The 27,923-nt window shown below is 44.2% G+C and overlaps 1 protein-coding gene across 2 annotated transcripts; it reads left to right on the forward strand.

Moving 5' to 3' along the window:
- Positions 1-828: 828 nt before the first annotated feature.
- Positions 829-18,291, forward strand: LOC146963416 (phospholipid phosphatase-related protein type 3-like). 2 transcript variants are annotated; one of them, XM_085767743.1, is made up of 9 exons: positions 829-1,332; positions 4,866-4,972; positions 5,365-5,550; positions 7,206-7,335; positions 8,250-8,445; positions 10,374-10,431; positions 12,447-12,620; positions 13,572-14,432; positions 15,861-18,291. In XM_085767743.1, the coding sequence occupies exons 2-9, from the start codon at positions 4,892-4,894 to the stop codon at positions 16,905-16,907; spliced, it is 2,733 nt and encodes a 910-aa protein (XP_085623869.1). In that variant the 5' UTR covers positions 829-1,332; positions 4,866-4,891; the 3' UTR covers positions 16,908-18,291. The 2 variants fall into 2 exon arrangements, with proteins under 2 accessions (XP_085623869.1, XP_085623868.1); XM_085767742.1 differs by having other exon boundaries at positions 4,869-4,972.
- Positions 18,292-27,923: the final 9,632 nt, after the last annotated feature.

Consider the following 27,923-nt stretch of genomic DNA (forward strand, 5'->3'; position numbering starts at 1 on the left):
CCTTTGATGTTAATTGCCGCAGTGTCACTCAGCGATGAGTCAGTTGTGATGAGTGGTGTCTGCGGGGCGTATAATCATGCGTGCGTGTGTGTGTGTGTGTGTGCGTGTCCTGGAGCTCCGATCCTCCGTGGAGAATCCAAAAATCACCACAGTGGTCAGACGCCTCCTTGCCTCCCTCCCCTCCCCTCCCAGCCGGCCACACCCTTTCTGGGAGTAAACAAAGGCTGAAACATCTGAGCCAACATCCCTGGAAAGATGGAAGTTCGGGGGTCAAACTAACGAGGCTGATGGTATTTAGGCGTGTCTGACGGCGGGCTTAATGTTATAATTACACTGGATTTGCCTCCTGCTCATAAATGAAAGGTTATCTCCGAAGACGCCCCCACCCCTCCTCGCTTTTACGCACACATGCGCAGGCTGCATTCACTCCACACACACACAAATACACACATCCCAAAAAAAAAAAATGTACCCCTTTGTCTTGGTCGCCTCTCAGCGGTCGCCCCGAAACAGGAATTCAGCAGGGAAAGGAAAGGAAGGGGAAGGGAGAAGCGTGGACCAGACTGTCTCCTCCCCCCACCATAAGCGCACACACACACTCGCACACACACACACACACCACCACCCCCCAGCCTCCTCCTCCTCCCTCCTCCTCCACCCCCCACGCCTTTGTGTGTGTATGTGCGCGCCGTGAAGCTGACTGCGTACCCGAAAACCGTGTGACGGATCGGATGCCTTGCATAGGAAATAAGCTGGTTTTCTTTTTGGGGGGTTTGTTTAGGAAGCTCGCGTTGTTCCGTATTCTGGAGTGAATAGGAAAAACCAGCAGGTGCTGCTGCTGATGATGAAGGGGAGGAACCGGGTGGACAGCACGTGAATCTCTCACTTTTCACCAGAGCCAGGAAATAGGAAGGAGAGGAGCAAGTGCAGCAAATTGGACTTGCCACCATCAGCAACCCTCCTCCCTCTCCTCTCTCTCTCTCCTCTCTCGCCATCCCTGCTCCTCCTCTGTAGGTCTCCCCACTTACTCCCATCCAACCTCTTTCTCCCATAGTCTCCCTCAGTGATCCCAGAATACTCTCGCACCGGAGCGCTCCCTGAATTAAACTGGTGGGAGCTTCTTCTTCCTCTTCTATCTATCTTTTTTTTTTCTATTTTTAATAATCATTTGCTGGATTTCGGGGTGACTTGGTTTCCAGACGCCGGGGATGGATTAAAAAAAGAAAAGAAAAGGGGGACGGTGCACCGCAAAACTGGAGCAGCACGCACGACCACGCCGGGGGGGAAGGGGGCGACGGGACTCGGTGAATTCGCGGAGCCCCCGGGACAGAGGTGAGTGCTGTCCGGTGGTACCGCGGCTCTCTCTCTCTTCCTCTCCCACTCTCTCTCCATCTCTCTCACCCTCCAGCATGCAGCCCACTGTTCCTCCCGGCACTGCGAGGAGAAGAAACCAGCACATGGTTTTCACGTTTCCATAATTGATGAGCTCATACGCAATCTGCTGATTTGTGCTTGTGATGGAGTAACAGCTATGTTATCAATAGGCTAGTCTGTGCATTATGTAGGCTTTAGATTCAAAGGTTTATTTTTTTAAAAAAACAAAAAAAACAGAAGCAACTACAACCTGCTATTGATGATGATCTCCAGAAAACAGCAATTAAAGCAACTATCTATGGTTGTGAGGACAGTGGAGTAAATTTGTTTCACCCTCCTCCACCTCAAGTCGAACATATGGCCCTGTATGTGTCTGTGGCTGCTGAGGGCCCTGCAGTGTATATACTATATGGCTCTATGGGTGTTTTATTTAATTTTTTTTCTCAATAGGCAGCACAGTAACTTTCTGGGAGGATGGAGGGATGAGTAGACTTGGTGAATGGAAAACAAATGAGCTTCTGTTACGCTCCATCCTCTCCTCATTAATTCATTTTCAAGTTCACGTTTGTGAACCAGGGGTCATAATAGAGCAGCAGCCTCTATTCACTGTGCATTCTGATTTTACTGCTTATTCAATGGTCTGCTGGGAGATCCATCTCAGGGCTCTGTAGGTAAAAGCCCAAACTATAGTATCGTGTATATGGTTAAAAAGGTGTACAGAACTGTTTGCCAATACAGAGTAGACAAAAACATTATGTGGGGTTTTTTAATTTGATCTTTTTGTATAAAAATGTATTCAAGTAACCACACATGTTAAAACCAGTATACACTGTGTCTGATTTGTAATAAACAGACTATAGAAAGAAATATAAGTCTAAAATTTGATCAGCACACTGATGCAACTAATATTTACCATCAAGTTAATCAGTTGTTTTTGAAATACAAAAAAATACATCAGTCCAAAACCCAAAGATATCAGGTTTCCCATTAAAGAAACGCAGCGATCTCCATTTTCAAAGCAGCTGAAACGAGCAAATATTTAGCATTTTTGCATTATTAACGTACAGTAGCTACTGTATTTGTTTTCTGTCAGTCGATCAATTGATTGATCGTCTGATTGTTTCCGTGCTTTGCTCTGCTCAAGTGTTTCTGCTACATCTGCTGTAAGATGTGCAGCTCTTGTTGTAATCCTGGTGTCTCACATCCTCACCTCCACCTCCTCCCTGCACCGGTGGTCACCAAGTCTTGTATCTCCCCTGCTGTTTGACAGACTGACAGATTGTTTCTGTCCACAGCAGTCTATACAAGCCACATCATTCACACATACACACACACACACACAGATGAGATACACAAACTGCTTGGAGTATGCAGACATGCAAATACTTCTTTGGTGTTTGCAAGCACAAGCAGACAGCGGCTCAGACTACAAACAGTTTGCAGTCACACACACACATACACGCACACATGATGTGCCCCAGAGGACAAATGCTGGTGTGGTAGATAAACAGAAACACCCTTTCTTCCTTAAAGAGGCTCATTCTGTTTGTTTGTGTGTGTATGTGTGTGTGTACTGTGTGTGTACTGTATGTGTTGCCAGTCGGGGTGAGGTTTAAATGCCGATTGGAGTAGGTCACTGAGACCCAGGACCCAGCATCTTCCTAAGCTGCTTTCAACCACACTGGAATCCATCCATCCCAATATCCTCCCTGTTTCTGATCCTCACCCACCCCCACACACAGACACCCCACCACCACCACACATTCACATACAGTACATACACACTCACTTTAGCCATGTTCTTCTGCTTTTCGTTTTTCTACCATTCCGCTTTATGGTTGTGATCCATGTTTTCCTCCTGTTCCTTCTCCTCTCCTCTCCATTTCTAGCGGTCATGCAAAGAGCGTAGAAGTCTTTGATTCTCTATGTCTTATACCGCCGCGGGGTCAGGCCCTCTTATCTCCGAGAGAAGGAGAGACAGACAGAGACAGAACGTAGAAGGCTGGAGATGAAAAGGGGAGTGAGAGGTAAAGAGGTGTAAAGAAAGCGGCGAAACTGGAAAAAAAGCAGAGACAGGGATTTGTTGACAGATAGCCTGCAAGAAGCCAAAATGGTGAAGAGGGGAAGAAATGTCAAGAAAGAGGGGCCTGCGAGACAGAAGTAAGCAAAGCTAAACAAAACTTCAGCCAAAAGAAAAGAGAGAGAGATGGAAGCATAGAGCGCTGAAAGGTGACAGGCAGTGAGAGGTAGAGATGGCTAGACAGCTTTCAGCCAATATGAGTTTCTTGAAGGATAGTTTTTCAGGATTGAAGCTTCAGATAAGCCGATCCTGTGTTCATATTCAATCTGCTTTAATGTGGTCATTTACATGCCAAAAAAAGGAGGAAATTGCAAAGTAGAAAATGTCATTTTTGTTGCAATCACAGGGACCAAAACTCTCCAGTGAAACTAATTCAAAATAGTGTAAATCATTTCAGTTGGATCAGCAACACTGTGACACAAGGTGGAGAAGGTTTTACTAAGCACCCTGAGGCTTAGGGGCAAAAAAAAATCCATTATACTGCAGAGTGCAATTTTTTATTAAAGTCGATTTCTCACCTAAAAAAAAAAAAAATCACACACCTTAGTTGGATATTTGTTGAATGAGGGAATGATAGATAACCGATGAAGGTAGAAGGGAGGGAAAGGCGTATAAGGAGGACAGAGCGAGGGAGCCATACATGCAAGGTGGTGGCGATAAGTAAAATGGGACACAGAGAGGTGGGAGAGGTAGATTGAGATTGTGGAGGGAAGTGGATGGAGGGCAGATACAGAGATGGGGAGAAATACGGAGCTGTAGGGAGAAGCTGTGAATATTTAACTTTGTTTGGTTTTCCATTCGCGGCCCTTTGGCTCTTACACTCTCCTCCGAGGCCCTCTGATCGCCTACAGGTTACTGATGGCAGCAGACGTCTGCATGCGTGTACGTGGGAGAGTGTGGGATGTGGAAGTGAGAACGTGTCCTATTTAAAAAGTAGAATAAATTCTCTTTGTGTTCGTAGATTTCACTTCGACCTTCAGTAACCGCCAAGTTCCAACATGGCGCATCTTAATAAGACCGTGTGTGTGTTTGAGTGCATGTGAGGAAAACAGAGTGGGGTTATTAAATGTTTATGTGTGGAATTATGGGCCTAATCATTGAAGGTGTCTGGATGTTTGGTTTTGCTAGAACTAATAATGCACCTCATTACCAAGCAACCCTACAACAAAATTGCTCATAATACATTTTAATGTGATTATTAAGGCAAGGTCTCATTATTCAAACTAATTCATTTTAAAAACCTTTCAGCTTTAACCAGCCTTTGGAAACTTTTTGAGCCCATTTTCTTTTTTCAAAAAGTTCAGGCCTGCCAGAAGTTTGAACATCTTTTTGATGCTTAGATTTTTTTTTTACAATCTATGGAAGTGCTTTGAAGTTCCTCTGACATCCCTGTACAATCTCTTATTCCCAACAGGCTGTGACTGGTCCCACCCCAAGATGACATCCCCCAAAAACAAAGCCAAGAAGAAACCGCCAAAAGACAGCATGACGCTGCTGCCATGCTTTTATTTTGTAGAGGTGTGTGTAGATTGGATGTATTGATGAAATGACCTCTTCTAGATAACACTGCTTGGTCAACATGACTCACTGTATTTACTGAATCACTGGGCGAATGACTCGTTTTATAGACTCATAACCAGAGTGAGTGCTTTGTGTTGATTGCATCTGGATGCACCAACCTCTTTTGAGGGCTTGGAGTTTAATATTTTTTTCTAAGCAAATATTAAGGTGTCATCACTTTGCTTATTACCTGTGAGAGTGTGTATTAGTATAGGCTGAGATAAAACACTGGATGAATCACCTCTTTCCAAGCCAATATTAAATGCTAGTCACTCTGCTTCGTCCTTGTCCTTGTGTCGGGCATGTGTGTGTTTCTGTGTGTGTGTATGTGTGTACACTTGGCTGTGCAGCTCCCCATCGTCCTATCCTCTTTGGTGTCCCTGTACTTCCTGGAGCTGACAGATGTGCTGTCCCCGGCAATGGTGGGCTTCCGTTGCCATGACCGCGACCTCTCCATGCCCTACGTAGAGACGGGCGATGAGCTCATCCCGCTCTTGATGCTTTTGAGTTTGGCCTTCGCCGGTCCTGCTGCATCCGTAAGTTCATCACACGCACGTGAGGGTTGTTGAAGGGGATCGAAGTGATGTGAGGGAAAAGATTTTTTTTGACTGTATGGATATTTTTTTTGAGAGTTATCCAAAGGTTGTTACCCAAATGATCGCCCACAGGTCTCTGAATGCACTTTGGATGTTCAGAGGTGTGACTAGTTGACTTCAGGTCAGAGATTTCTATAGCAGTGCAAATATGACGGCTGCAACGGTACAATGACTTGTAATTGCTGTACTTTAACATAAAAACCAGCCCTCTTCCAGATGGAAATAGGCCTAAGTGTACAGAAAACAGTAATCCCAGCGTCTAGCGGTGGAGATATTTAGTCAGAAAACGTGTACTCACTGGAAAATGCATATATTCATAAAACCCCTTGATACCCAGCAAGCTTAGAGAAGCTAAGTGAACAACAAAGAGACACATAAAGAAATAAAAAGCCTTGATGTTATCTGAACACCATGAGAAGGACGATCTAGTGACAGCCATTGGGTCATTTTGGGTAAAAGAAAAACACATCCCTTCCAAATTGCTTAAGAAAAGTTATTTTAGCTAAAAAAGTTAGCGTCTGTTTACACATCTGGCACGTATAGAGGAATATTAGCATTCATTTGGAGTCACATTACCAGATGGCGCCTAATACTCTGTGCTTTTCTGTTTTCATATTCACTCTGTTTTGATCTCCAACAACTCCTGAGAAAGATGACTTCAGTTTGCTAGGTGTTTGACTTCCTTCACTAATGAGCCGCTAGCATTGCCATTTGGTACTGGGCGGATATGAACATTAAAGGGCTGATCAGATCTTTAACCCTGGAAACAAATACCACTGCACCAAGATGGAGTCGTGAGAGTTGAATTTTGAGGCTGCACCAGCAAAACGATAAGCTACGCAAAGCTAAAAAGCTCGTTGAGTAATAATTCCCAGTGGATTTGTCACTGAGCAGCATCTGATCCATCGTTCATGGAAAAAAAATGTTGAATAGGTTTACCCCAGCAAAATCTTCTCATACTGGAGTTACTGAGATAAAATCTTATCACGCAGGATCAGTGGTCTAATGTGTGTCTGGGGTTTTAGTGGGGGGGTGGTGCAGGGTGTGAGTACTACACACATAAATCACACAGAAACACTTGTGAACATGCACAAATAGTAAACCTGCAGCTTCTTGAATGCTCACAAAGCAAATTCAATCTCTCCTCAGAAATGTAGAATCAATGGACACATTGATAAATACACACCTGACATTCCAATACACACCATCAAACACATCCAGGCCTCCCCCTCCTCCTCTTGTCAATACACACAAACACACACACGCACTGTCTCACTAATCCATCAGCAGCATGGAAACGAGCACTTCTCTCTAACCCTCATCTATCACTCTGATTGGAAGTGATCACTATTCGATAGCACCTTCCATTCTCTCACCATGGCCCTCGCTCACTGTAGATCAGCATCACAGACACAGACAGATGTATGTAGCACTTCTACTTCTACCCTTTTTCATCTAATTTCCCTTTGATAAGGAAAATGTATAGAAAAAAGAGTATGCAACATCACCAACAGGGTATTCAGAAATGATCCCTCCACTTTATTCCTGCATCTTTTTCTTACCTTTAACCTTTATTTCTCGTGCTCCGTCTACAGATAATGATGGGGGAGGGACTGATGTACTGTATGCAATCCAAGCTGAAGAGTTGCCCCAAGTCGGAAAGCAGCATCAACGCTGGAGGCTGCAGCTTCAATTCCTTCCTACGCAGGACTGTGCGCTTCGTCGGTATGTACAACTTTTGTTTTTCCAAGGGGACGGGGGTTGCGGTCACAGAATATTGCACAGGCAGCACCAAACAGCTGGCGAACGGGGTTTGTTCAAAAAAACCTCGCCAAATTGTGTCATAACTTTAGAAAGGGTCTCATTAACCACATCATAGAATTAGTTTCCCCACAGATGCTTATTCAATTCAATTTATATCACATTATCCAAAACAAACACCTCAGAGGTAAATCCTGATGGGGTGTATATAAGTTAATAGGCGTTTAAAGAGTCTCAAATGTAGTATTGTAATGTTTTTGTTTTATAGGTTTGCCAAGTATTATGTTTCAGGTCTACTCTTGTTCATTCTTTCAACTATCCACATAGCTCAAATAAATTATACACAAGGACTTCAAAGTAAGAATGTGGAAGAGCACCCAGATATAATTTAGTCTTCGCGAACTAACAGCATTAAGATTGTAAAGAACCATCTTCTATTAATAGTTAGGGATAAAAAGTTGTTTTTAAGATAGGAATCAGTTTTGGCTCAGACAAATTATTGCACTTATCAGCTGTGCCCCCCAACCTATATTCCACTTTTTAGAGGAGGGGAAATGAGCTAATTACATGCATTAAATGAAGGGTGACGTAAAATGAAATAAGCATGATATAATTCCTCACGGGATGTATCTCGGGGCAGACTTTCAGCTTTGAAGTGAAAAGGAGTAATTAATTCACCTTGCCAAATTTCACTGTCTGTAGAGAAACTCTGTCATGTTACAAACCAAAAGGCTCATGGTGTCACTTCAGGTTGTCAGATGCCGGTGTTCAGACATGAGCGGCTTAAAGTGAGGAAGCCACCAGGGGCTTTTAGTACTTTTTTTTTTTTTTTACAGAGTCTGCCTCACCACCCTTCTCTCTCTCTCTCTCTTTCCCAGGTGTTCATGTATTCGGTCTCTTGGCAACAGCCGTGGTGACAGATGTCATCCAGTTGGCTACAGGTTACCACACCCCTTTCTTCCTCACCGTCTGTCAGCCCAATTACACGGCTCCGGGAGTGTCATGTGACAACAACGCCTACATCATGCAGGACATCTGCATGGGGAAAGACCAGTATGCCATCATGTCAGCTAGGTATGTCGTGCACTTATAGACGAAGAGGAGCACACTCACATATGGACATACAGAACGTCTCCATCTGCCTGAACTAATATATGCATTGTGATAGAGAAAACATATGAAGATGCATAATTCATTACAATTAATTATCAGTTTTTAAATGCAGCCTCTTAACTGTACTTCTCTAGTTAGCTTCCCTGGTGCTATCTGATAAGCTATATTTAGGAGCTCAGTTCACTAGCTGATGCACAGACCCATTTACAAGCCTATACGCCTGCAGTTGATGTCTGCTCATACAAATACACTGTATGCTTTATGAGAAATGGAGAACACATTGCATCACGACTATGAAAGGATTTACAGAGGTTGTACAGTGTACACCATAAAGCTGCACATCACTATGTTGCAGGAGTAAATGCAAACGACAAGGCAAGGAGCCATCAAATCTAATTTGCATTTGAATAGGATTACAGAAGATTTAAAGAGCTGAGGAATGAAAATGTTGTTGTAACTGTTGGGTCTTTAAAATAATGCAATACTTGCTTATTAATGAAATGCTTCTGAGGGAAAGTTAGGCTAAGTGTTTATTTGTACAACAATGCTGTTACAAATTCTCATTGTGCCCGGCTGCAGCGTCTCGCTCACCAAAGTTTTGCTTGTTAAGCACAGCACACAGACAGGTCAGACGCACAAACAAACAAACAAACTCCAGCATATTGGGTATTAGACAGGCATAATAAAGTGCAAACAGACAGAAAAGATTACAGCTAAATATAGCCGATACAGGGATAATCCTACAAATGCAGAGGTTTCTGCTTCTATACTCATGAATGAACTCCCTCGTTGAAAAAGATTCTCTGAACTCTTAACCTTAAAGGTATTTATAGTAACATTTTAGATAACTTGTCCTCTGGTTTCTGGCTCTTCAACATAAGGCTACATTTTATTTGGTTAATTTAATTTGTACAGAAACCTACATGGTAACATGATGTAACCAAATAAGAGGTTATGAGTCAGACATTTTCTTGGTTAGATGCAGTAGCTAGAAAATGAAAAGAAATAGTCTAAACCACAAAATGTTGTTTTCTATACATCCGTTTCTGTAGGCTTTAAAATTGAGTACATTTTTGTTAAAATGCCTTTAAGCAGACAGAGCATGCTAGCAGTTGGCATTCTTGTACTAGGCAAAAATAAGCTAATGAGTTGCTAGCTGTAGTTTTGAAGCTATCTAATGACGAGTGGTATTAATCCTCTCATCTAACTCTCAGCTAAAAACACAAATTCCCAAAAATGTTGAACTATTGTTTTAATAATCACAGCCGAGGCTAAAATTACAAGTTTATGTTAATTGTTGGTGTAAAGGAGCTAATTCTAAGTTTTGTTATTTCTAAAAACAACCCGACATTCATTTTAAGATTACACTTCAGGCCTAATCCTCAATATGACCTTTGAAAAACTATTCATGGACACTTTTTAAGATTAAAAAACTTAAATTTAAAGCATGAAAGCTCAGCTAACCAACACATTAGCACCCTCAAGACAGTTTTAGCCAATGTGTGAGCCCAGTGTAAACACAGTGGTGTTGAGACACCAGGAAACACCCTCACACAGTGGCAAATTAAATGAGATTTTCTCAACTCTAAATTAGTGGCTTTGACCTCAAACCACTCATTTGTTCTCCCCTAATGTTCCCGCTAATGCCCCGCGGTAGTCTGGTTGTGTTTATTTAATGCTCACATCCAAGGATGCACGCTCAGTTTGACAAACACAGGCAGACAGGTTTCAATGTCAAACACAAACCTGACACCGCAAACAACAAGGGAAACAATGACAGTTTTATTCTAAATTCGAGCAGCTTTTATGTCATTAAAATATGGATCTGTTTCTCTTCCTGCCTTCACTCTTTCATACCTAACCTTACCTCTCCTGCTTTCTCCCCTTAGGAAAACATTTCCATCCCAGCATGCAACACTCTCCGGCTTCGCTGCTGTCTATATCTCCGTAAGCACTTCCTTGTGTAACTTAATGTATTTGCATGATGCTTATGTGTTTGTGAACATGTTTGTGGTTTACTGGGCGCTTCTTTCGTGGAGTTTCTGTGGAGGAAATTCTGTTACATTATCTTTATCTATGCAGTTGCTTTTCTCTATATTGTTAACTTAAATTGCTGCAGGCAACATAAAATTAGATTCCTGCATAGGGGATTGTTCGCTGAAATCAATGTCACTTCATACTCAACTCACAATTGCATTACCATGTTTACTTACTGAGTGATTTCTGGATTGCAAACTGTCCTCAGGCCAAACAGCCTCCATCTAAATCTCCCATTAAAAAACATAACATGAACCACCATGTCTTGAGGTCAGACCTCAGTGTTCGTTGTGACATCCTAGTGGGCAGCTTCTTTCTTTTCTTTTTTCGCTATTCCGCAGTCCGGTGCTGAGAGCAGCACTATGTGAACTGTATGGCAAAGTAGCTCTGTCATTTTTTTCCAGGAGGTAACACCCTCCCACACACACACACACACACACACACAGACAGAAACAGACACACTCCCTCCTCCACCAACGGCTTTAGTGAGCTACTGGCCATATCACTGCTGCCTCACTGAGCTCAGTGTGTGCTCATTAAAGCTCACTAGGCAGATTTCTGATCAGAGAGAAAAGGCAGGAGAGGATCAGGAAAGCAGCTGTTTGTGCTGCTACAATTAAAAAATGTTGTGTGATCAGACGCAGTGATGTCAGAACATTTTCTTTTTCATCTGTGTTGTTCTTTACTGCCATCCGACCGCCACACCGAGACATTTATTCATTGTATTCAGCCTCAAAACCCCTTTGTCGAACGTTACAATGAAGTGAAGCACATGCTCTTGTTTCCTTCTCACAAATTTGCTGAAACTAAGCAGATAAAGCAGATCACTTCACAGAGCAGACACTTAATCCAAGAGGTGTTGACAAAAAATTGAATTGCATTAAAAAATAACGGAAATGTCACAGTGCTGACAGATTTTTTCTCTCTCTCTCCCTCTTGCTTGAAGGATTTTTATGCTCAGAACTAGATGGACAAGCTTGTTAGGATGGATATTTTTTGCAAAAGCTGCTTTTCTGTCACTCAGCTGTCCTCCACTTTATATATTCAAAACATGGAGTGCATGCAGAGAATAGGAATGCAACTGTAAATATATTCTTTCCACGTCTGATTCTCCCTCCTCTCCCTCTAACTCTCTCCATTCTCTTTCACTGTCAAATCATATTCATTTTAATGACCTAGTTAACCTCAAAGGAAGCTGACAGCTTTTTGGTATCATTTTCATTCTGAAATTTTATCTAACAATAAAAAATATCTCTTCATTTTACTTGTCACAAGAGGAGAATTCCTCTTTCTTAAGGGTTACATTATCTTAAATATGAGGGGAAAGCCAGTAACCAGCTTAGCATAAAGATTTGAACAAAGGGGGAACAGCTAGTCTGGCTCTGTTCAAAGGCCCCAGCATTTCTTAATCTCTCTATATCACATGTTATGTCTGGACAGAGCACCTCGACTACCTGTAAACTACTGAGAGGTTTCCAGAAATTAAGAGAAAACCACACAATAAATAGATAAATAGCCTAATAGTCCTGCTCCACAAGACCACAACTGGTCATTTTTCACACAGCAGTCTTTGATCAGAGTTCAAGAAAACTATTGAGATAGAACATGAATTTGCTTCTTAATAATGCAGGCTGGATGTTTCCTTCTGCTTTCAGCCTTTATACTACTAAGCCGGCTGGATATGAGAGTGGTGCTGATGTTCTCATCGAAGCATATTACTGAAAATGTCAAACAATTAATTTAATGACAAAATCCATGTAAAGATGCATGGGATGGGATTTAAGATTTATTTCATCAACCCCTCCAAACTGTAATTGTTTTTGTGCATTATGCTGTGGTGTCATAATGCCTCCAAATCTAACAATCCAGTCTCCATATGTCTGAACTGTCTTTTGCTCATTTTTTGTCTATGTGTGTCTCTGCAGATGTATTTTAATGCCAGCATCAGCAGCACGACCAAACTGCTGAAGCCGCTCCTGGTGTTTGCTTTCTGCATGGCGGCGGGCCTCGCCGGCCTGACACAGATAACTCAGCACCGCAGCCACCCCATAGACGTCTATGTTGGATACCTGATCGGAGCCGGCATCGGAGTCTACCTGGTCAGTTAAACAACGAGCATCAGAGCGTGTGTGACGAGCACAACACAATAATCATCACACTTGTCAAGTTCTATGCTAAAATCTGCAAAATGTATTACAAGGCTTTTATTTATTTGACGTTTTCATGATAATTACCCCTTTTTCATGGTGGTGTAACTCGCTGAAAGACGAAATCCTCCTGTAACGGATGTCCTATTTCAGGGTTTAGTTTGGTAAATGAGTGCCAGCATATGTTTGCATGCATTTAAGGATTTGTTTTGTCCCGAGGCAGCAGTTAATAGTCAGCATGAAGCATGGTGCAAATGAAAGAATACACATAAAAAGACATTTCTTACTAAAAAAAATAGGTTTAGTTGTGTTTGCCAGGCTTGAATTGTCCCATTATATTATTCTAACACACTATCACAGCAAGTGCTAACAAATGATGCTTTATTTTCATCACCTCTCCTCACCGTGCGGCTTCCATACTTCTCTCTCCCAGCAGTTTTTTTTTTCTGGCAGGCTATATATAGCCTTTTCTATTAAGGAGGGAAGAGGGAGAGAATGAATAATCCGATAAGAATTCTCTGGAACAATTTCACACTACGTTTTAAGAAAACTTGTCGTTGCCATTTTCCACGCTTCCCTCCTCCCCCTCTCAGTCTTCCTTTCTCGTCTTTCACTTTTTAAGAGCGGGAGCGTTTCTTCCTGTCATTAAAGGATGAATTCTTAGGGAGGAGGGAGGGAGGGGGTTGATACATGCTGACCTCAGACTAAACAGGCGGAAGGAGAGATGCCTATTCATGCACTTGCTCCCCACTAATAGGAATATCAATTTTTTTTCCCCTCCCAAAGATTAAAGAAAATACATTTTCACGCTTCAGTCTTTATTTAACATACTGGGTTCTTCTATCTCCTTATTCATTTCTCCCCCCCCCCCCTCTCTCCCTGTATCCCTCTGTCCTCCATCAGGCTGTGTATGCAGTAGGAAATTTCAAATCATCAGAGGAAGATGCTCCGTCCTTACACAGACTTGCTTCGGCCCAGCAGAAGGACGGGCTGCGGGTGCTGAGCCAGCGGAGTCATGACTCCCTGTACAGGAAGACTCCCAGGGTGTCTGAGAGCAGAGAGGAGCTGGGGGTGGGGCTGGGATCGGGGGCCAGGAGCAAGGTGAGGAGGGAGAAGGCGTCCCTGGCTTCTCTTAAGCGAGCGAGCGCCGATGTGGAGCTCCTGGCGACCCGGGGTCCCATGGGCAAAGAAACCATGGTAACCTTCAGCAACACTTTGCCCCGAGTCGCAAATGGCAACAGCCCCATCTCGCCCTCGGAGGAGCCGGTTTCCACGCAGCGCCACATGACCTTCCACGTGCCCTTTGACCCCCAGAGGTCCCGACAGCTGGTGTCGGAGTGGAAGCAGCGCTCGCTGGAGCTCCGCAGCCAGAGCTCACGAGACGAGGACGAGGGGACAGATGGGAGAGATGGAAGCGACGACGGCGGAGGAGGAGGCGGAGGAGCAACAGCAGGAGAGGGAGGGGAGCAGGGGATGCCGTCATCTCTGTATCCCACGGTGCAAGCCAACAAGGGCATCGCCACGCCGACCGGAGCCAGGATGGTGGTGGCACCCCCGCTGGTTCACATCCCCGAGGAGGCGTCTCGGCCTCCGCCCGTCTCCCCCAAGAGCGCTAAGACCCGTGCCAAGTGGCTGTCACTCACCGAGGGAGGGAGCGTGAAGGAGCCGGGACCGGGGCCCATCGCCGTGTCGACTCCCCGCGTGCCCAACACGCTGCCCAACACGCAGCCCAACCAGCCGCCAAGCCAACAAAGAGTCACTCAGGTGAGGTGGAGATTGTGAAATGAGTGCTTTTCAAATCATTCTAACTACTTTATTTTGATCAGTTGTGTTTCTTACTTTAATTTCAACCGGCATGCGGCCAGGTCTGACATTTAACATCTGTCACACTGCGCAACAGAGCTGATTTATTTTGTTGGTAAAGTCGAAACAGAACAGCATGGGCGGAGGCAATTCCACTGATTACTTTCCCTCTGACAAGGGTTCAAACACTAATTATAGTTTGCTGTTAAACCTTATTGAAATGTCCTTCAGGGACATTAAATATGTTACTAATACACTTTACAGCGTTAACTGTAATAAAAGTCTCTGCACATGGCAGGTTTGCAATAAAATGAGCAGATTTCTATAACAGCTACCTTGCTGTTTGAATACTGATGAGTATGGATGTCACTATTACTTGTTTTCACAATTAATCGCGGTATTAAAGCAGATATCAGTGGAATGTTTTTGTTAATATAAGTCCTAAATAGTCCTATTTTCCGTCAGCAATCACTTACATGAAGTATTTCAGCCTAAACACGAGTCTCTCCGTCACTCTGCTCTGCTGTAACCCGAGGAGAAAATTTTCCTTGTGGGATACAAGTGTTATCCAATGAGGGGAGAGAACGGCATGAAGGGCTGTGTGTGCAGCCAAGGGATGCGCGTGAATGTGGTGACGTAGCACGAGGACCAATTGATGCCTGACAAGGGCGGGGGCTGCTAACTCATGGTGCGTTCAAGGAAACTCGTACTTTGTGTTTTTCCTTCCTGTGAAGTCATACCAGTTCGATCTGGTACGAGTTCACGGGTCGGAAGTTACGAGTGGCCGTTATAGGGAACTTTCACAGACAACAGGACGGTAAAAACACGAGCTACGGGTTACCTGGAACGCTACCAAGTCGTAGTTGTGACTTGAAGCTGTAACTTACGGTTTCAAAAGCCTGCCTTGAACACAACATTAGCCGAAACGGCCGTGCCGATGATATCTGCTTTAAGCGCCACAATCAATTGATCGTAAGGATTCCTAAATACCGTCACTTTCCAAAAAAGATGATGTTGGAACCATATCGGCAGTTAACCCTAACCCTAAATAAAGGTTAATGCACAGATACTGGTCCATTTACCTAACGTAACATTGATTTGGTAGGAATTTAAATGTTAGCGTGTCATTTGTAATTTAAACAAAAAACTATGACAATTTATGACCTGAATATTTCAAACACTTTATTAACAGTTACTTGAAATATTTTGTGTAAACGTAGTAATATTTTGACTGTATTTGATTTTACACATTCATAGTGTTGTGAAATTAATTAAAGCATATTAATAGTGATAATCGTAGTACAGTGATTATTTCTCTGACAATAATCGTGTCAAGAAAATGTATAATCGTGACATCCCTACATGAGATTTGTTTTTTCTGTGCTGCAGGTGATAGCCATGTCAAAGCAGCAGGGTCACGGGCCAATCACCTCGTCCACTAAGACCTCAGAGGGCGGCTCCTCCTCTGGCGGTGGGTCCAACTGCTCCGAGTCTCCTTACTACCGCATCCCGTCCGATCGGGACAGCTGCACCGGGAGCAACCCCGGGAGCATCGCCGGAAGCGGCAGCATCGTGACGATCGACGCTCACGCTCCTCACCACCCGGTGGTGCGCGTGTCGGCCAGCAACGGCAAACCGTGGGAGTGGAGGAACACCATCAGCGGGAACATGATGGCCACCGCCGCCGACACGGCCGGGGACAAGCACCGCACGGCGCTGCAGCGGCAGGACAACGTCAGCAGCCACTACCGGGATTACCGGACGCTCCCGGTGAAATCGGACTCGCTGTGCTCCTCCTCGGCCAGCGGGAGCGCCGAGGGACCGGACCTGCCTCCCCCTCCTCTCCCCACCTCCTCCTCCCCTCTCCCTCCTCCACCTCAGCTGTCATCTTCCCCTCTCCCGCCGCCGCCGCCTCACTCCTCCTGTCCTTCCCCGCTGCCTCCCCTTCCACATCCACACCACAGCTCCTCTCCTATGCCCCCTCCTCCTCCTCCTCACCCTTCCTCCTCTCACATGCCCCCGCCTCCTCACCCATCCTCTCAGATGTCCCCACCGCCCCTCCCGTCATCCTGTCACATGCCCCCGCCGCCTCCTCATTCGTCGTCCTCCCACATGCCCCCGCCACCTCCTCACTCATCTTCTTCCCATATGCCCTTACCCCCTCACCCGTCTTCCTCCCCTCTGCCCCCACCTCCTCACCCATCCAGCTGTCAAATGCCCCCACCTCCTCACCCGTCCTCCTCCATGCCGCCGCCTCCTCACCCGTCCCTCTCCAGCATGCTTCCCCCTCCTCCCCACCCCGATTTACTGATGGACGGCCACAGCCAGGCGCTGTCCCGCTCCTCCACGCTGCCTCGCCGGCCGTCAGTCTCCGCCCGCAGCCACGCCGAGCAGGAGCACTACTACAAGGCCATGCAGAACGAGAGGATGTTATAGTACAGGGCGGGGAGACAAGACAATGGATACTGTTGCCATATCAATGATTGTACTTTAGAAGACTCAACTAAAAAGAGACGGTGACACAAAATAAGTCACGGCAGATTTATTACTTTTGAAAAATGACATTAAAAAGGTTCGGAGACACTCGGAATCCAAAGCAGCTTCATTTGAAATGCTGGAGATGAGGAGCCGGCAGGGGTGAAGGACTTTGGGATTGTCTGGCAGCTCGCACACTCAGCAGGGGATCTGCTTCTTTACCCTACTGCCCACGGCGCCGGCTCAACAGCCCTGACTGGGAAAAGAACAGTGGAAAAAAAAAAAAAGAGCAGGGTACTTCACCTCTACTTTTTAGCACGAACATCCTCCACGTTCCTTTAAGACACATCGAAAGAAGGAAAGGGAGGTAAGTGGCTGCAGCTGAGAGAGAGATATCACAATGAACGGTTTGGGATTTGCTAAATCAAGTTCCCCTGGAGAGGAGGGGGATAAGACGGAGAAAACAAAACAACTACAGGCAACACTGTACTCCCTTAAACTAGAACAGCTGTTCCAGCCTGTCAACCATTACACACACACAGAGAATCTGCTCTCCCAGCGCATCCTTCAAAAGCACCCGAAAGGTATGAATACGGAAACGCAACGAAGCTACAGCTACAGCTACAGGTTCAAGAGTATTAACTTCAACCCACAAAAGCGTGAGTCTCTTCGCCCCCTCTGAATAAACACTCTCCAAATGGGGAATTTTTATGTTTGATGCCAAGCAAATCTTTAAGTATCCACCCGAAAGAGCCGGCTTAGAGAGCGTCGTCGCTTCTGGACGGGGTGTGAGAAGGGAGGGAGGGGTGGGTATAAGGAGGATCACGCACAGTTGGGCACCCCTGTACAGACGTCACTGAATGGATTACTGTTGTAAACATGAGAGGCGGTGAAATGGAGAGAGAATTTTTTCTTTCCTCATGTGAAGAGGGTGGCTGGGTCCACACAGCCCAGTACAGCACAGCACAGCCCAGCGAGCCAGGCAGTCTTTGCTGTGTGTGTGTGTGTGTGTGTGTATGTATGTGTGTATGTATGTGTGTGTGTGTGTGTGCAAACCTGCCACGGAGCCTCAAGCAGCACTAAGGAGATTAACGTTTGTTTATCAAACCATGCTAGCGCACTCTTCCCTCTGTCGCCTTTCGTATTTGGCCCCCGTTGGCGAATTACAATGGTGATGGGAATGCTAATGGAAGGCTGGCCAGCCAGTTAGTGCAGCCGGCCATCAGGACCAACGTCCACACTGGCTCAAGCAGGTGGCGTTTGGCTTTTGTGGCGTTAACTGGCTCGTGTGGCTACCTGTTAGCATTTTAGCTACCGTGGTACCACTTTCTAAAGGCGTTTGTTTTATAAGAGGTTTAGAGGGCTGTCTATTTGTTTTAAATCATTTATTTACGCTTCAGAGATCAAACGTAAGACGGTCATAAGAGGAGCTTTTCAGACTGTGTCAGGTTGTTAAAACATCCTGATAAATAACTGTCTGCTTTATGAAGAAGAGCTCTATTAGAAGTTAACTGTATTTCATCCATCCATCCATGGATCCTTCGCAGGGTCAGAAGGGATCACCAGGGCAACCCTTTATTAATTAGGCTACACCTTATAAGAAAATGACACTAAGGCTAAGTGTCCGAAATCACCCCCTACTCACTATATAGTGACCACACCAGTGGTGTCCGAATGTTTAGTGATTATTAATGTTCACTATATAGTGCACTCAATGTATCCCACAATTCACCGCGAAATGTAGTGAACATCTGATGGTCACTAACCAAAGCAAGATATCCCATCATGCATTGCGGTCGGAACGTTTCAATTACGCGACATAATACGTAATTAACTGTGCAGCGGAGTAGTGTCTGAAAGTGTTTTTCATTTGACCAGTGAGTTCACTATATTGAATTCACTATAGAGTGAGTAGGGAGCGAGTGAGTGATTTCGGACATAGCCTAAGACTCTTGGTTCCTCTTTGCGACATTAACTCCATTTTTATTTTCTATGCATCACAAGGTCTTCACCAGCAGCTCCGTGGTTGCCATGGAGCTGTAGATAAAACAATTGGGAAATTACATCCTCTGATAAAGTTCATGCGATGCCGTCAAAAAGCTCCAGTCATTTACTGTATATCTAAAAATATGTGTTGAAATGACATAATTAAATGACAGCAGTTCTAGTAGCTGATAGCGGCTCGCAGTCAGAGCTCTAAACGCATAATGAGGCATTTATCAATGAATATGCTTCACAAATTTAAATTGCTGCTCTCTGACATTTTTAGTCAAAACCATTACTGATTAGTTATAAAAATGAAATAAATGTTTAATTCTAATGAGCTGCTGCAGATAAAAAGCAGTTGTAGACCCAAGAAAATCACTTCCAACTGAGTTCTGCTCTAAGTGCGTGTTCTTCCTGCTCACCCCGGCCTCCTGTGTAGTAATACTATGTTGTATAGTCATTATCAGCCACTTCACATGTCCGAGTTTTCTTTATCAGAAGATATTCCATCCAATGACAAGAAGTGCTTTATCTTAGATCATACTCTAATGAAAGATACTGGTTTCCACCGATGTAAAAACATCTGAAGGACATGTAAACCAGTTTTGTAAAGTTGTGCTAGGAAGAGGCTGCGTTAAATGGAACAAGTTGTATTTTGTAGTGGAGCTCCTCGAGACGAGGGGTAGGTAGATAACGTTGCTTGTCAGTTTGTGCTGCATGTGTGTGTACGAGCGTGTTTTTTTATTATGAAAAAATGATAATAACTACTTTACTTCTGTGCTACAAGTCTGCACCGTTACAGACATGCTGCATTTTTCAGTGCTGGTGATTATCGTACTACTTTCCCCCCATTTTGACTGTAAAAATACTTGATATTACCTAATATTATTAATACTGTTATTATTCTGCAGTCCTTTTTATGGGCTAATGTTTTCTATCTGTGGTGATGTGTAATATTATTAACCTGATTGAATAAAAAAATGAATGACTTCTTAACTAAGGTTTCATCTGGCGTTTCTGGACTGAGGCTCGTTGCAGGAGCTGCTTTTTTTTTTTGTTTTTTTACCGCCGCTGTAATGAAACGGATCTTCTCCATCGATTCCTGGGTTACGAGTTCTATTCTCATGCTCATTGAAACCGTACACTCACACAAGCACGAGCGCAAATGCACACAGCCAGACGGATACAGCACATGCACATTTGTAGTGCAACATTTACTCCTTTCCTGTGGGCTAAGTGTCGGGTTTCCATAATGAATTCTGCTGGAATGTTGGTCAATCCCAAATGTCCTGCAGGCCAGGGGAGGCAGCAAACATCAACCAGTATATGTGCAGTGGAGATGTGCTTTTCATGGCTGTTATCCAGTAAACAAAAAAAAAAAAGTATTTTTGTTTATTCAGATATAAATTACCGTATGATTCATGTGCATTAAGGTGGATGATCACTGCAGATATGAACAGGAGGTTGCACGTTTCTATAAAAGTAGAGCATGGTCCAGATGCAGCGAGGCCATCTTTCCATTCAGATATGTGTCATTTTTTCCCCCCCGTCTTCTATGCATGTTGGATTGTTGTTTGTTTCAGCGTGTATGCATGCATATGGGTGTGTGAGTGTGTGTGTCCAGTGCGGTGGAGCACTGAGCTGTGTGATGAGGCCGTAGAGGCGGTGGGGGTGCAGATGGTGTACCGAGGCCTGAGGACAGTCAGCCTGTCCATGACTCACACTCAGCAAGCCAGCAACTTGTTCTCCTGCTCTCTCTCTCTCTCCCTCTCTCTCTCTCTCACTTGCCTTGGTGGCCCAGAAACTACAACACAACAAGTGTGTATGTGTGTGTATGTGTGTGTGTGTGAGACTGCAGGAGGCAACAGAAAATGCAGACCGAGCTGTCTGTATGCATGTGTCTATTTTTGTGACTATGTGCCTGTGTATATGCCTATATCTGTGCGTGTGTGTGTGTGTGTGTGTGTGTGTGTGTGTGTGTGTGTGTGTGTGTGTGTGTGTGTGTGTGTGTGTGCTGTCCGGTGGAAGCTGCTGACATCCTTTTCAGGCCAGATTTACCACTGCAGAACAGCACAAAAGCCTTTTGTCCACAGCTCCACTTTTATCTTACTCACTTTGTCACTATCGTTTCTACCTGCCATCTCACTCGAGCTCCTTGGAGAACCTTTACACGTGGAGGAAGAGGATTTGAGGCTTTGGAGCTTATATCCTGATTTTTTCCCTCAGCTCTCAGTTTCGTGAATGAGGGATTAGGATTGAAGAGGGTCACCGAAATCATTTTACTTTCAGTCCGATCGATGTAGGGGGTCATTTTTCTTAAAAATGAAATATTGATCCTCTTCCCTTTTAGCATGAAAAGGTTGTCACATCCACGGTATTGCCTTTTGTTCGGCACACACAGGGACTGACTATGTTGACAATGGACCATGGCCATGAAAAAGTTAGTTCTGTATTCAGTCCATCTCTGAAATGGTTTAACATTCCTCCTGAGGGACTTCCCCAATTAGAAAAAAAAAGGAAACTGAAGTGGTGGTTTCATATTCCCGTGGCATAACGGTTGTTAAAATCTTCAGCCTGAGATTCACAGTAAATTAAATTTAGTCTCACAAGGGCTTATTAAAGCCTGTCAGAGATCCTGTCATTTGTACACCAACCAGACACAGACCTTATAGTGAGTTCTTTTTGGATCCCAAACGATAACCAGCCTTAATGTGCCAGTCAGCGTCTGCCGCCACAGCTGGGGGCTAACACTGACATTTCCACGAGTCTGCTTTCACCGAGGCAGGAGCTGTATTTTCAGAGCTTGTCTCTGCTCAGAGGTCCAAGATAATAAAATACTTTTTTTTTTTAAGTCTTTATTTCATCAGGGTTTTTTTATGTGACTAAAATATAGAGGATGATAAATGTCTAACCGAGATACAAGTTACACTGTTGCAGGCCAGCCGGGAGCCTGGCGTGTTTATAGGGTTGACCTGACCTCACAAGGCAACTGCAGCTTTACAAGAGCATGATTTTTTTTCACCAGACTGATCCTAGACAGTCTTGACATGTTGCATTTTTGCTTCCTTGCCTGAGCTCAGGGGCCACATGGCAAGTTTTAAAGGGATAGTTCAACATTTTGACAAATTCGCCTATTGCCATAATCTCTATTCTCATACTGTAGGAGTAGGTTCATTACCTTTAATTGTCAGTGCAAACTGTTTTTAGATCGGCAAGACAGAGACGCAAGCTGCTCAGCTAACACAATTGAGGTGAATGGTACTTTCGCCTTTCCCTCAACAAACTCATCAAATACACAATTCAACAACTCCAAAACGCTCTTGTGGACAAGTTGTGACCTGCACATTCACCACGCTATGAAATAATAATGTAACATTGTGAGACAAAGTTGTTTTCGAGGCAAATGCATAGCTGGAATTACATTCCAGACACGGCTGCTGGGCTGAGTGATTTCAAAAACGCAAGTCGTACCGAGTATTTGCTTCATGTGCCGTAATGTTACATAATTAGACATGATTATTTCATAGCGTGGTGAATGTGCACGTCACAACTTGTCCATGAGAGAGTTTTGGAGTTGTTGGATTGTGTATTTGATGAAGGGAAAGGTGAAAGTAGGCCGTTCGCCTCCATTGTGCTCGCTTCTCTGCCCCACCGATCTAAAAACAGCTCGCACCAACATTGAAAGGTAATAAACCTACCCCTAAGACTATAGGAATTATGGCAATAGGTGAATTTGCCAAAATGTTGAACTATCCCTTTAAAACCAAGACCAAGCATCTACAGACACATTATCACTTTGTGTGAGAGTGTACTTATAGGTGCAGCAGTGCTTTGAGCTAAATGCTAACATGCACATAAAGTTAATGGTATTTGCAAATTAGCACTTGCAGAGGTGAACTGGTATATAAATGGATTAATATCAACCTGATGTGAAGTCTGGAGACCACAGTGTTATTATGATTCATTATGACAGGGGCATGAAAGTGTGTATTAAATATCAAGGCAGCTCATCCAATAATAAGACATCTCACTCAAAAATGTCAACCCCCTGCTGGTGCTAGTTGGGGACGACGGGTAAATCAACTCCACTGTGATTAATCCATATAATGGTTGTGGAGATATTTCAGTCTGAAGGAAAAGCGGAGGACCAATCAACTGGCTGACATTTCCATCACCAGAGCTACATCGCTAGCATAGCTGAAAAAACCTCACTGAAATCTGAGCCGTTAGCACAAGGAAGACGATCTGTAAATAACACTGTTTCTAAAAATTCCCCGAAAGTTGACTTTGCAAAGACGGAAAGCTTTCAAGTGACAGCTTCAAGAAAACTCTGCTAAGCAGAGAATGTATGCGAGTCTTTCAGTCCTCGCTCACTCTGCCTCTCCAATTATACTTGATATGTCTGTTTGGCTGTCTCCTCCTGCTCTCCTCTGAGGATTGAGGAGATAAAGAACCGAGATGGGAACGATGTACCCACGCAAACCCCCTGCCCCACATCCATGGACACACTCAGAAAACTCAAACACTTACATGTCCCATGAACACGCAGAGAAAAAAACACTCGATACAACTCTCCGAGACACTCACACAACATCACGCTATACTTTTGCCCTCGCACTATTTGTCTACATGTGGAGACGGAGAAGGGGGTAACAGTGCAGTGTATTTGAGCATGAGTGGGCTGATGTGTCTGTGGCCTTACATGCATGAGTAAGACTGTACAGTGCATGGCTTCAATACCCCACAGGGCCCAGCAATGTGTAGTAACACACTGACACAGTTATCCAACCAGACTAATCAGGTCTGGGACTATGTGTGTGTACATGTGTGTAGAAGGACCTTTGTATGTATATATGCATGTCTTAATGCGGGTGTGTCTTTTCATGCATTTGCAGGGACAGTACAATACTGCTCTCTTACATAGATGTGAATTAAAGGAAGCAAGCAAGAGATGCATCCAGCTGCTTGAGCGTGTCGTGTCCCGTCAACCATCTACGACTTCATATGTGACACGAGCACCTCTGTCCCTCTGCGATGGCTTACCTCTCCTCTCACTCATCTCAGGTTCATAAATATCTCTCCTGCCATAAGAAATCTGTCAGATGTGTCAGACTTTTCTATGGAAGCACTTGGCAGAGGATCACGCTCTCTTACAACCGTCTGACCCAGTTTCAGTCCTCACATCCCCACATTTAAGATGCTGAGGGATATTATTATGCATTATACACAAAAAAAACACACACACGCAAGCAAACATTTAGCCAAGTCTGCACCACTGCATGTTACAACAAATTGGCCACATCACAATCTAATGGTGCATGCTTCGCCACATCTGCAAACACACACATACACATACTATACTACTGTAGCTTGCATTACAGTTCAAATCAAGCAATCCAGAAAGAAATTTAAAAAAGACAGTCCCATCGTTAATCCAGTCTAAATCAGTCGGTCTGGGAGCATCAATTTAATGAGTAAATTAGAGCGCCGCCGCTGCAGCACTACACTCATCTGTACTCATGCCTGTGATCCATCCCGTTCCCTATCAGCTACAAGCAGGAGAGCAGAGACAAAGACCGACTCTGAATGTAACTGAATGTATCCGACTGTAATGAAAGGCGTTTTTTTTTTTTTTTAACCTGGTTGTCATCACGAATTTATGTATCATGTCAGGAGTAGTTGTTGATGATCAGAGGTCAAAGACCTGAATCAAACTTTGTGCACTGAATTATAGAAAATGAGGAGCTACTGAAGCAAAGAAGAAACAAAAAACAACACAGAGGGAGGAGAGGAACCCAACCAGAGAGGGGGAAAAAATTAGGAGTGGTAGATGGGTATGATAAACAAGGGCAAATGAACAAAATGATCAAAAGTGTGTTGCAAGGAGAAGTGAGATGAATGCCTTGTAGAGAATTAGGGGAGAAACTAAAAGAAGAAGAAGGCACTGGAAGAGTGAGCCAACTTATAAAGGAACGAATACACTATCAAATATATGGGGAGGATAAAAAAAACAAGGAGAGAAAAGCTGGGATGAATGTATGAAACACAAAACAAAAGCTGACTAAATCATTGGAGGGCGTCCTTAAATAGAAATAAAAGAGCTGCCCCTCCACTGTGACTCCCAGTTGGGCCTATGAATGGATCACTGGCTTCACCACGACACTCACTGACCTGCATAACAGCAAGCAATTAACACATTGTCACATCTGATGCCAACTTGATCGAGCACCAAAGAGGTGGGAGGGGCTGGAGGTGGAGGGGGGGGTCATAGCGATGGTGCGTATGAGAGAGAAACAGACAGAAATTGAGAAAGACAGAAGAGAAAAATAGGAATTCAAATATGGATGATATAAAGTGTGTGTGTGTCTGTGTGTGTGTGGGCAGATGCAGTGATGGGACAGTGACAGTAGGTGTGTAACTAATGATGCTGCCTTATAAATGAGGCCGACACATTTGTTCACACTCAAATACATTTCCATTGCATGACCATCATTATCCCCCGGCGGATTTATGTGATGTGATTTTTTTTTGTTTTGTTTGAATATTCAAAAGCCACAACCAGATTAAGAGAACAGTGCTTCGCTTCAAAAAAAAAAAAAAAAAAAATGGAGCCAGGGCGAGACGAACGTGCATGCCTTTCATTATTCATGTCTGGTTTATACTGGCAGTATTTTTGCCACCATGGAGAGAAGTACAAAGAGAGGAGAGAAAGAAGGGAAGGACAAAGTGAAAGATGGAAAGAGGAGAATTAGATGAGGTAAAAAGGGTCAGAGAGAAACATTATCATTTGATGTACTTCAGTGAAACAGCTCATTACAAACCAGAGTAACAAAAGTAGGGGGAAAAAAAGAAAAGAAAGAAAATCTCCAGCTCCCACACACACACACCCACGTACACAGGCACAGCAGCATATGACTGAGAATACAAAACAATCCACAGCAGCCCACAGAGGCGCGACTGACATTTTAAAACACACATTGAGAGACGGAGAAGAGATGAAGGCAGGTGAGGCGGTGAAAAGAAGAAGAGGAAAAAGAAAAAGAAGCGAGAGAATGAAATGAAATGAAAAGAAAGTGAAACATCTTGGCATTTTTCTGGCCCCGTGCACCGAGGGGCATTCCAGGATGGAGGCAAACTCTTTATACTCCACCTCCTTCAGGCCTCAAGCTGCCTTTCAGCCTCTCCCCTCCCTCCCTCCTTCCCTCTCGCTCTCTCACTCTCTCTTATCCATTCACTTTCTCATCACCCCTTCCTCCCCTGCTGTGGATTTGCAGCCCGCCTCCCCCCCACCAAATTCCACTCACTTATTTTCATTTTGGGGTAATTTTTTATTCCGTTGATGATGTTTATTCATGACGAGGTTCTGAAAGAGAGATAAGAAGCCAAGTGCTGAGCTGGCCCCCCGAGGGCTGTGAGGGCTCCAAGTCAGTCTGTACACACACACACATACACATCCACAAACACAAACACACAACTCACATGCATGCACAGAAACACCTTCTGCGTGCAGCTGCAGGAACACACACGAGCGCATGTTTGCATACACGAGAGCACAAATAGGCTATAAGCTAACCCTCCCACAAACAGACACACACAAACACTGTTTTTCTTGCAGTTTATCATCACGTGCAAATGGAGGTGTTTAGTGCACGAAACGCCACCGTCATTATCAGATTGAGAGCGACACAGCTGCCTCCCTTCGCCGTTTCTGTTTGTCGGGGAAGAAAATCTTCTCCCTCTCTTCTCTCTCGCTCCCTTGCTTCTTCTTGGGGATGTCAGTACCAAAACATGTCTGACCCTCATCTGTCAGCAGTGTTTATCATGATATCATGACACAGACACACACACACACACACAGCCCACAAGGGAGGCTGTGTTTCTCCTCCAAAAAAAAAAAAAAAAAAAAAAACCCTCCTCCTTCCACCCTCTTATGCATAGTTGTGTCTGCAATGTTGCCTACTTCAGTGTGTGCACAGACAGATTTGCAGTTAAAATGGCCAGAGGGAGTGAGAGATAGAAGGCGTGGATGCACTGACTGTACATCAAATGAGCAAAGGGAGAAAGATGAGGCGTTTGTTTCTCGGAGGGGGTTAAAATCGCGTTTCATACACTCTGTCTCCCCAAATCTGCTCAGACACTTTTCTATTTCTACACCTCTCTCTAAGTCCCCAGACAATACACAACCACTGATCCCTGTCTGTGTCTGTCTCCTGCACCTTTTTTCCACTTTTCCAAATCCAGAGAAGCCTGCGACTGAGCCGGAGATCCTGTCTGGCACGGGTGGGGGGCGTCTGCCAGCTTGATCACAATAGAAGAACTTCCTAAAATAACAAGCCTGATTAACACACTTGCGAGGTTTCAACTTCGGTTGTAGTCATCTGTCAATCTGTGGGAGCACCACACCATAATCTGAGAACTTCCTTCACTGGTCCTCAATCTGCTCTCTTGTCTACATGGACACATGGGGCTGTACAATTGATTGCAATGTAATCGAAATTAGAAGAATCAAGTCACAGGAGCTGCAATTTGCTTTTGATAAAGGTAAAATGTACCATGTTGAGCATTGTTATCACCATGAGTGTTGTGTTGCTACAGAGATGCCAGCAAAAACCATATACTGAAGACATGTAAGAGCCATCTTTGTCTGGTACAAGAGCCAACAAAAATCACATCACATGTGAAAATGAAAAGCAAAAACTGACATTGCAGCCATCTATCAATCACAGTGTCTGCCCATAGTCACAATAGAATGTTTGTTTGTGCATGCAGCCCTAGTGCCAGTTATTAGGATAGCCTACACAATACTGACCTCTGATAACACACAAGCCAGCATGCACTGATTGGGAAGTGCACCCATAACCATTGTATTTTCATGACTACATAACAATATGGAGAAGATCCTGAGTTCTTGAGTAACTCTGTCAGGGAAACCACTTCCCATTTGCATGAAATTTATTGTTGGGGGTCCATCAACAAGCTACCTTAAACCCA

Source organism: Trachurus japonicus, chromosome 22, assembly GCF_045865225.1.
Source record: "Trachurus japonicus isolate A0001 chromosome 22, Traja_1.0".
In the NCBI taxonomy this organism is placed as follows: domain Eukaryota; kingdom Metazoa; phylum Chordata; class Actinopteri; order Carangiformes; family Carangidae; genus Trachurus; species Trachurus japonicus.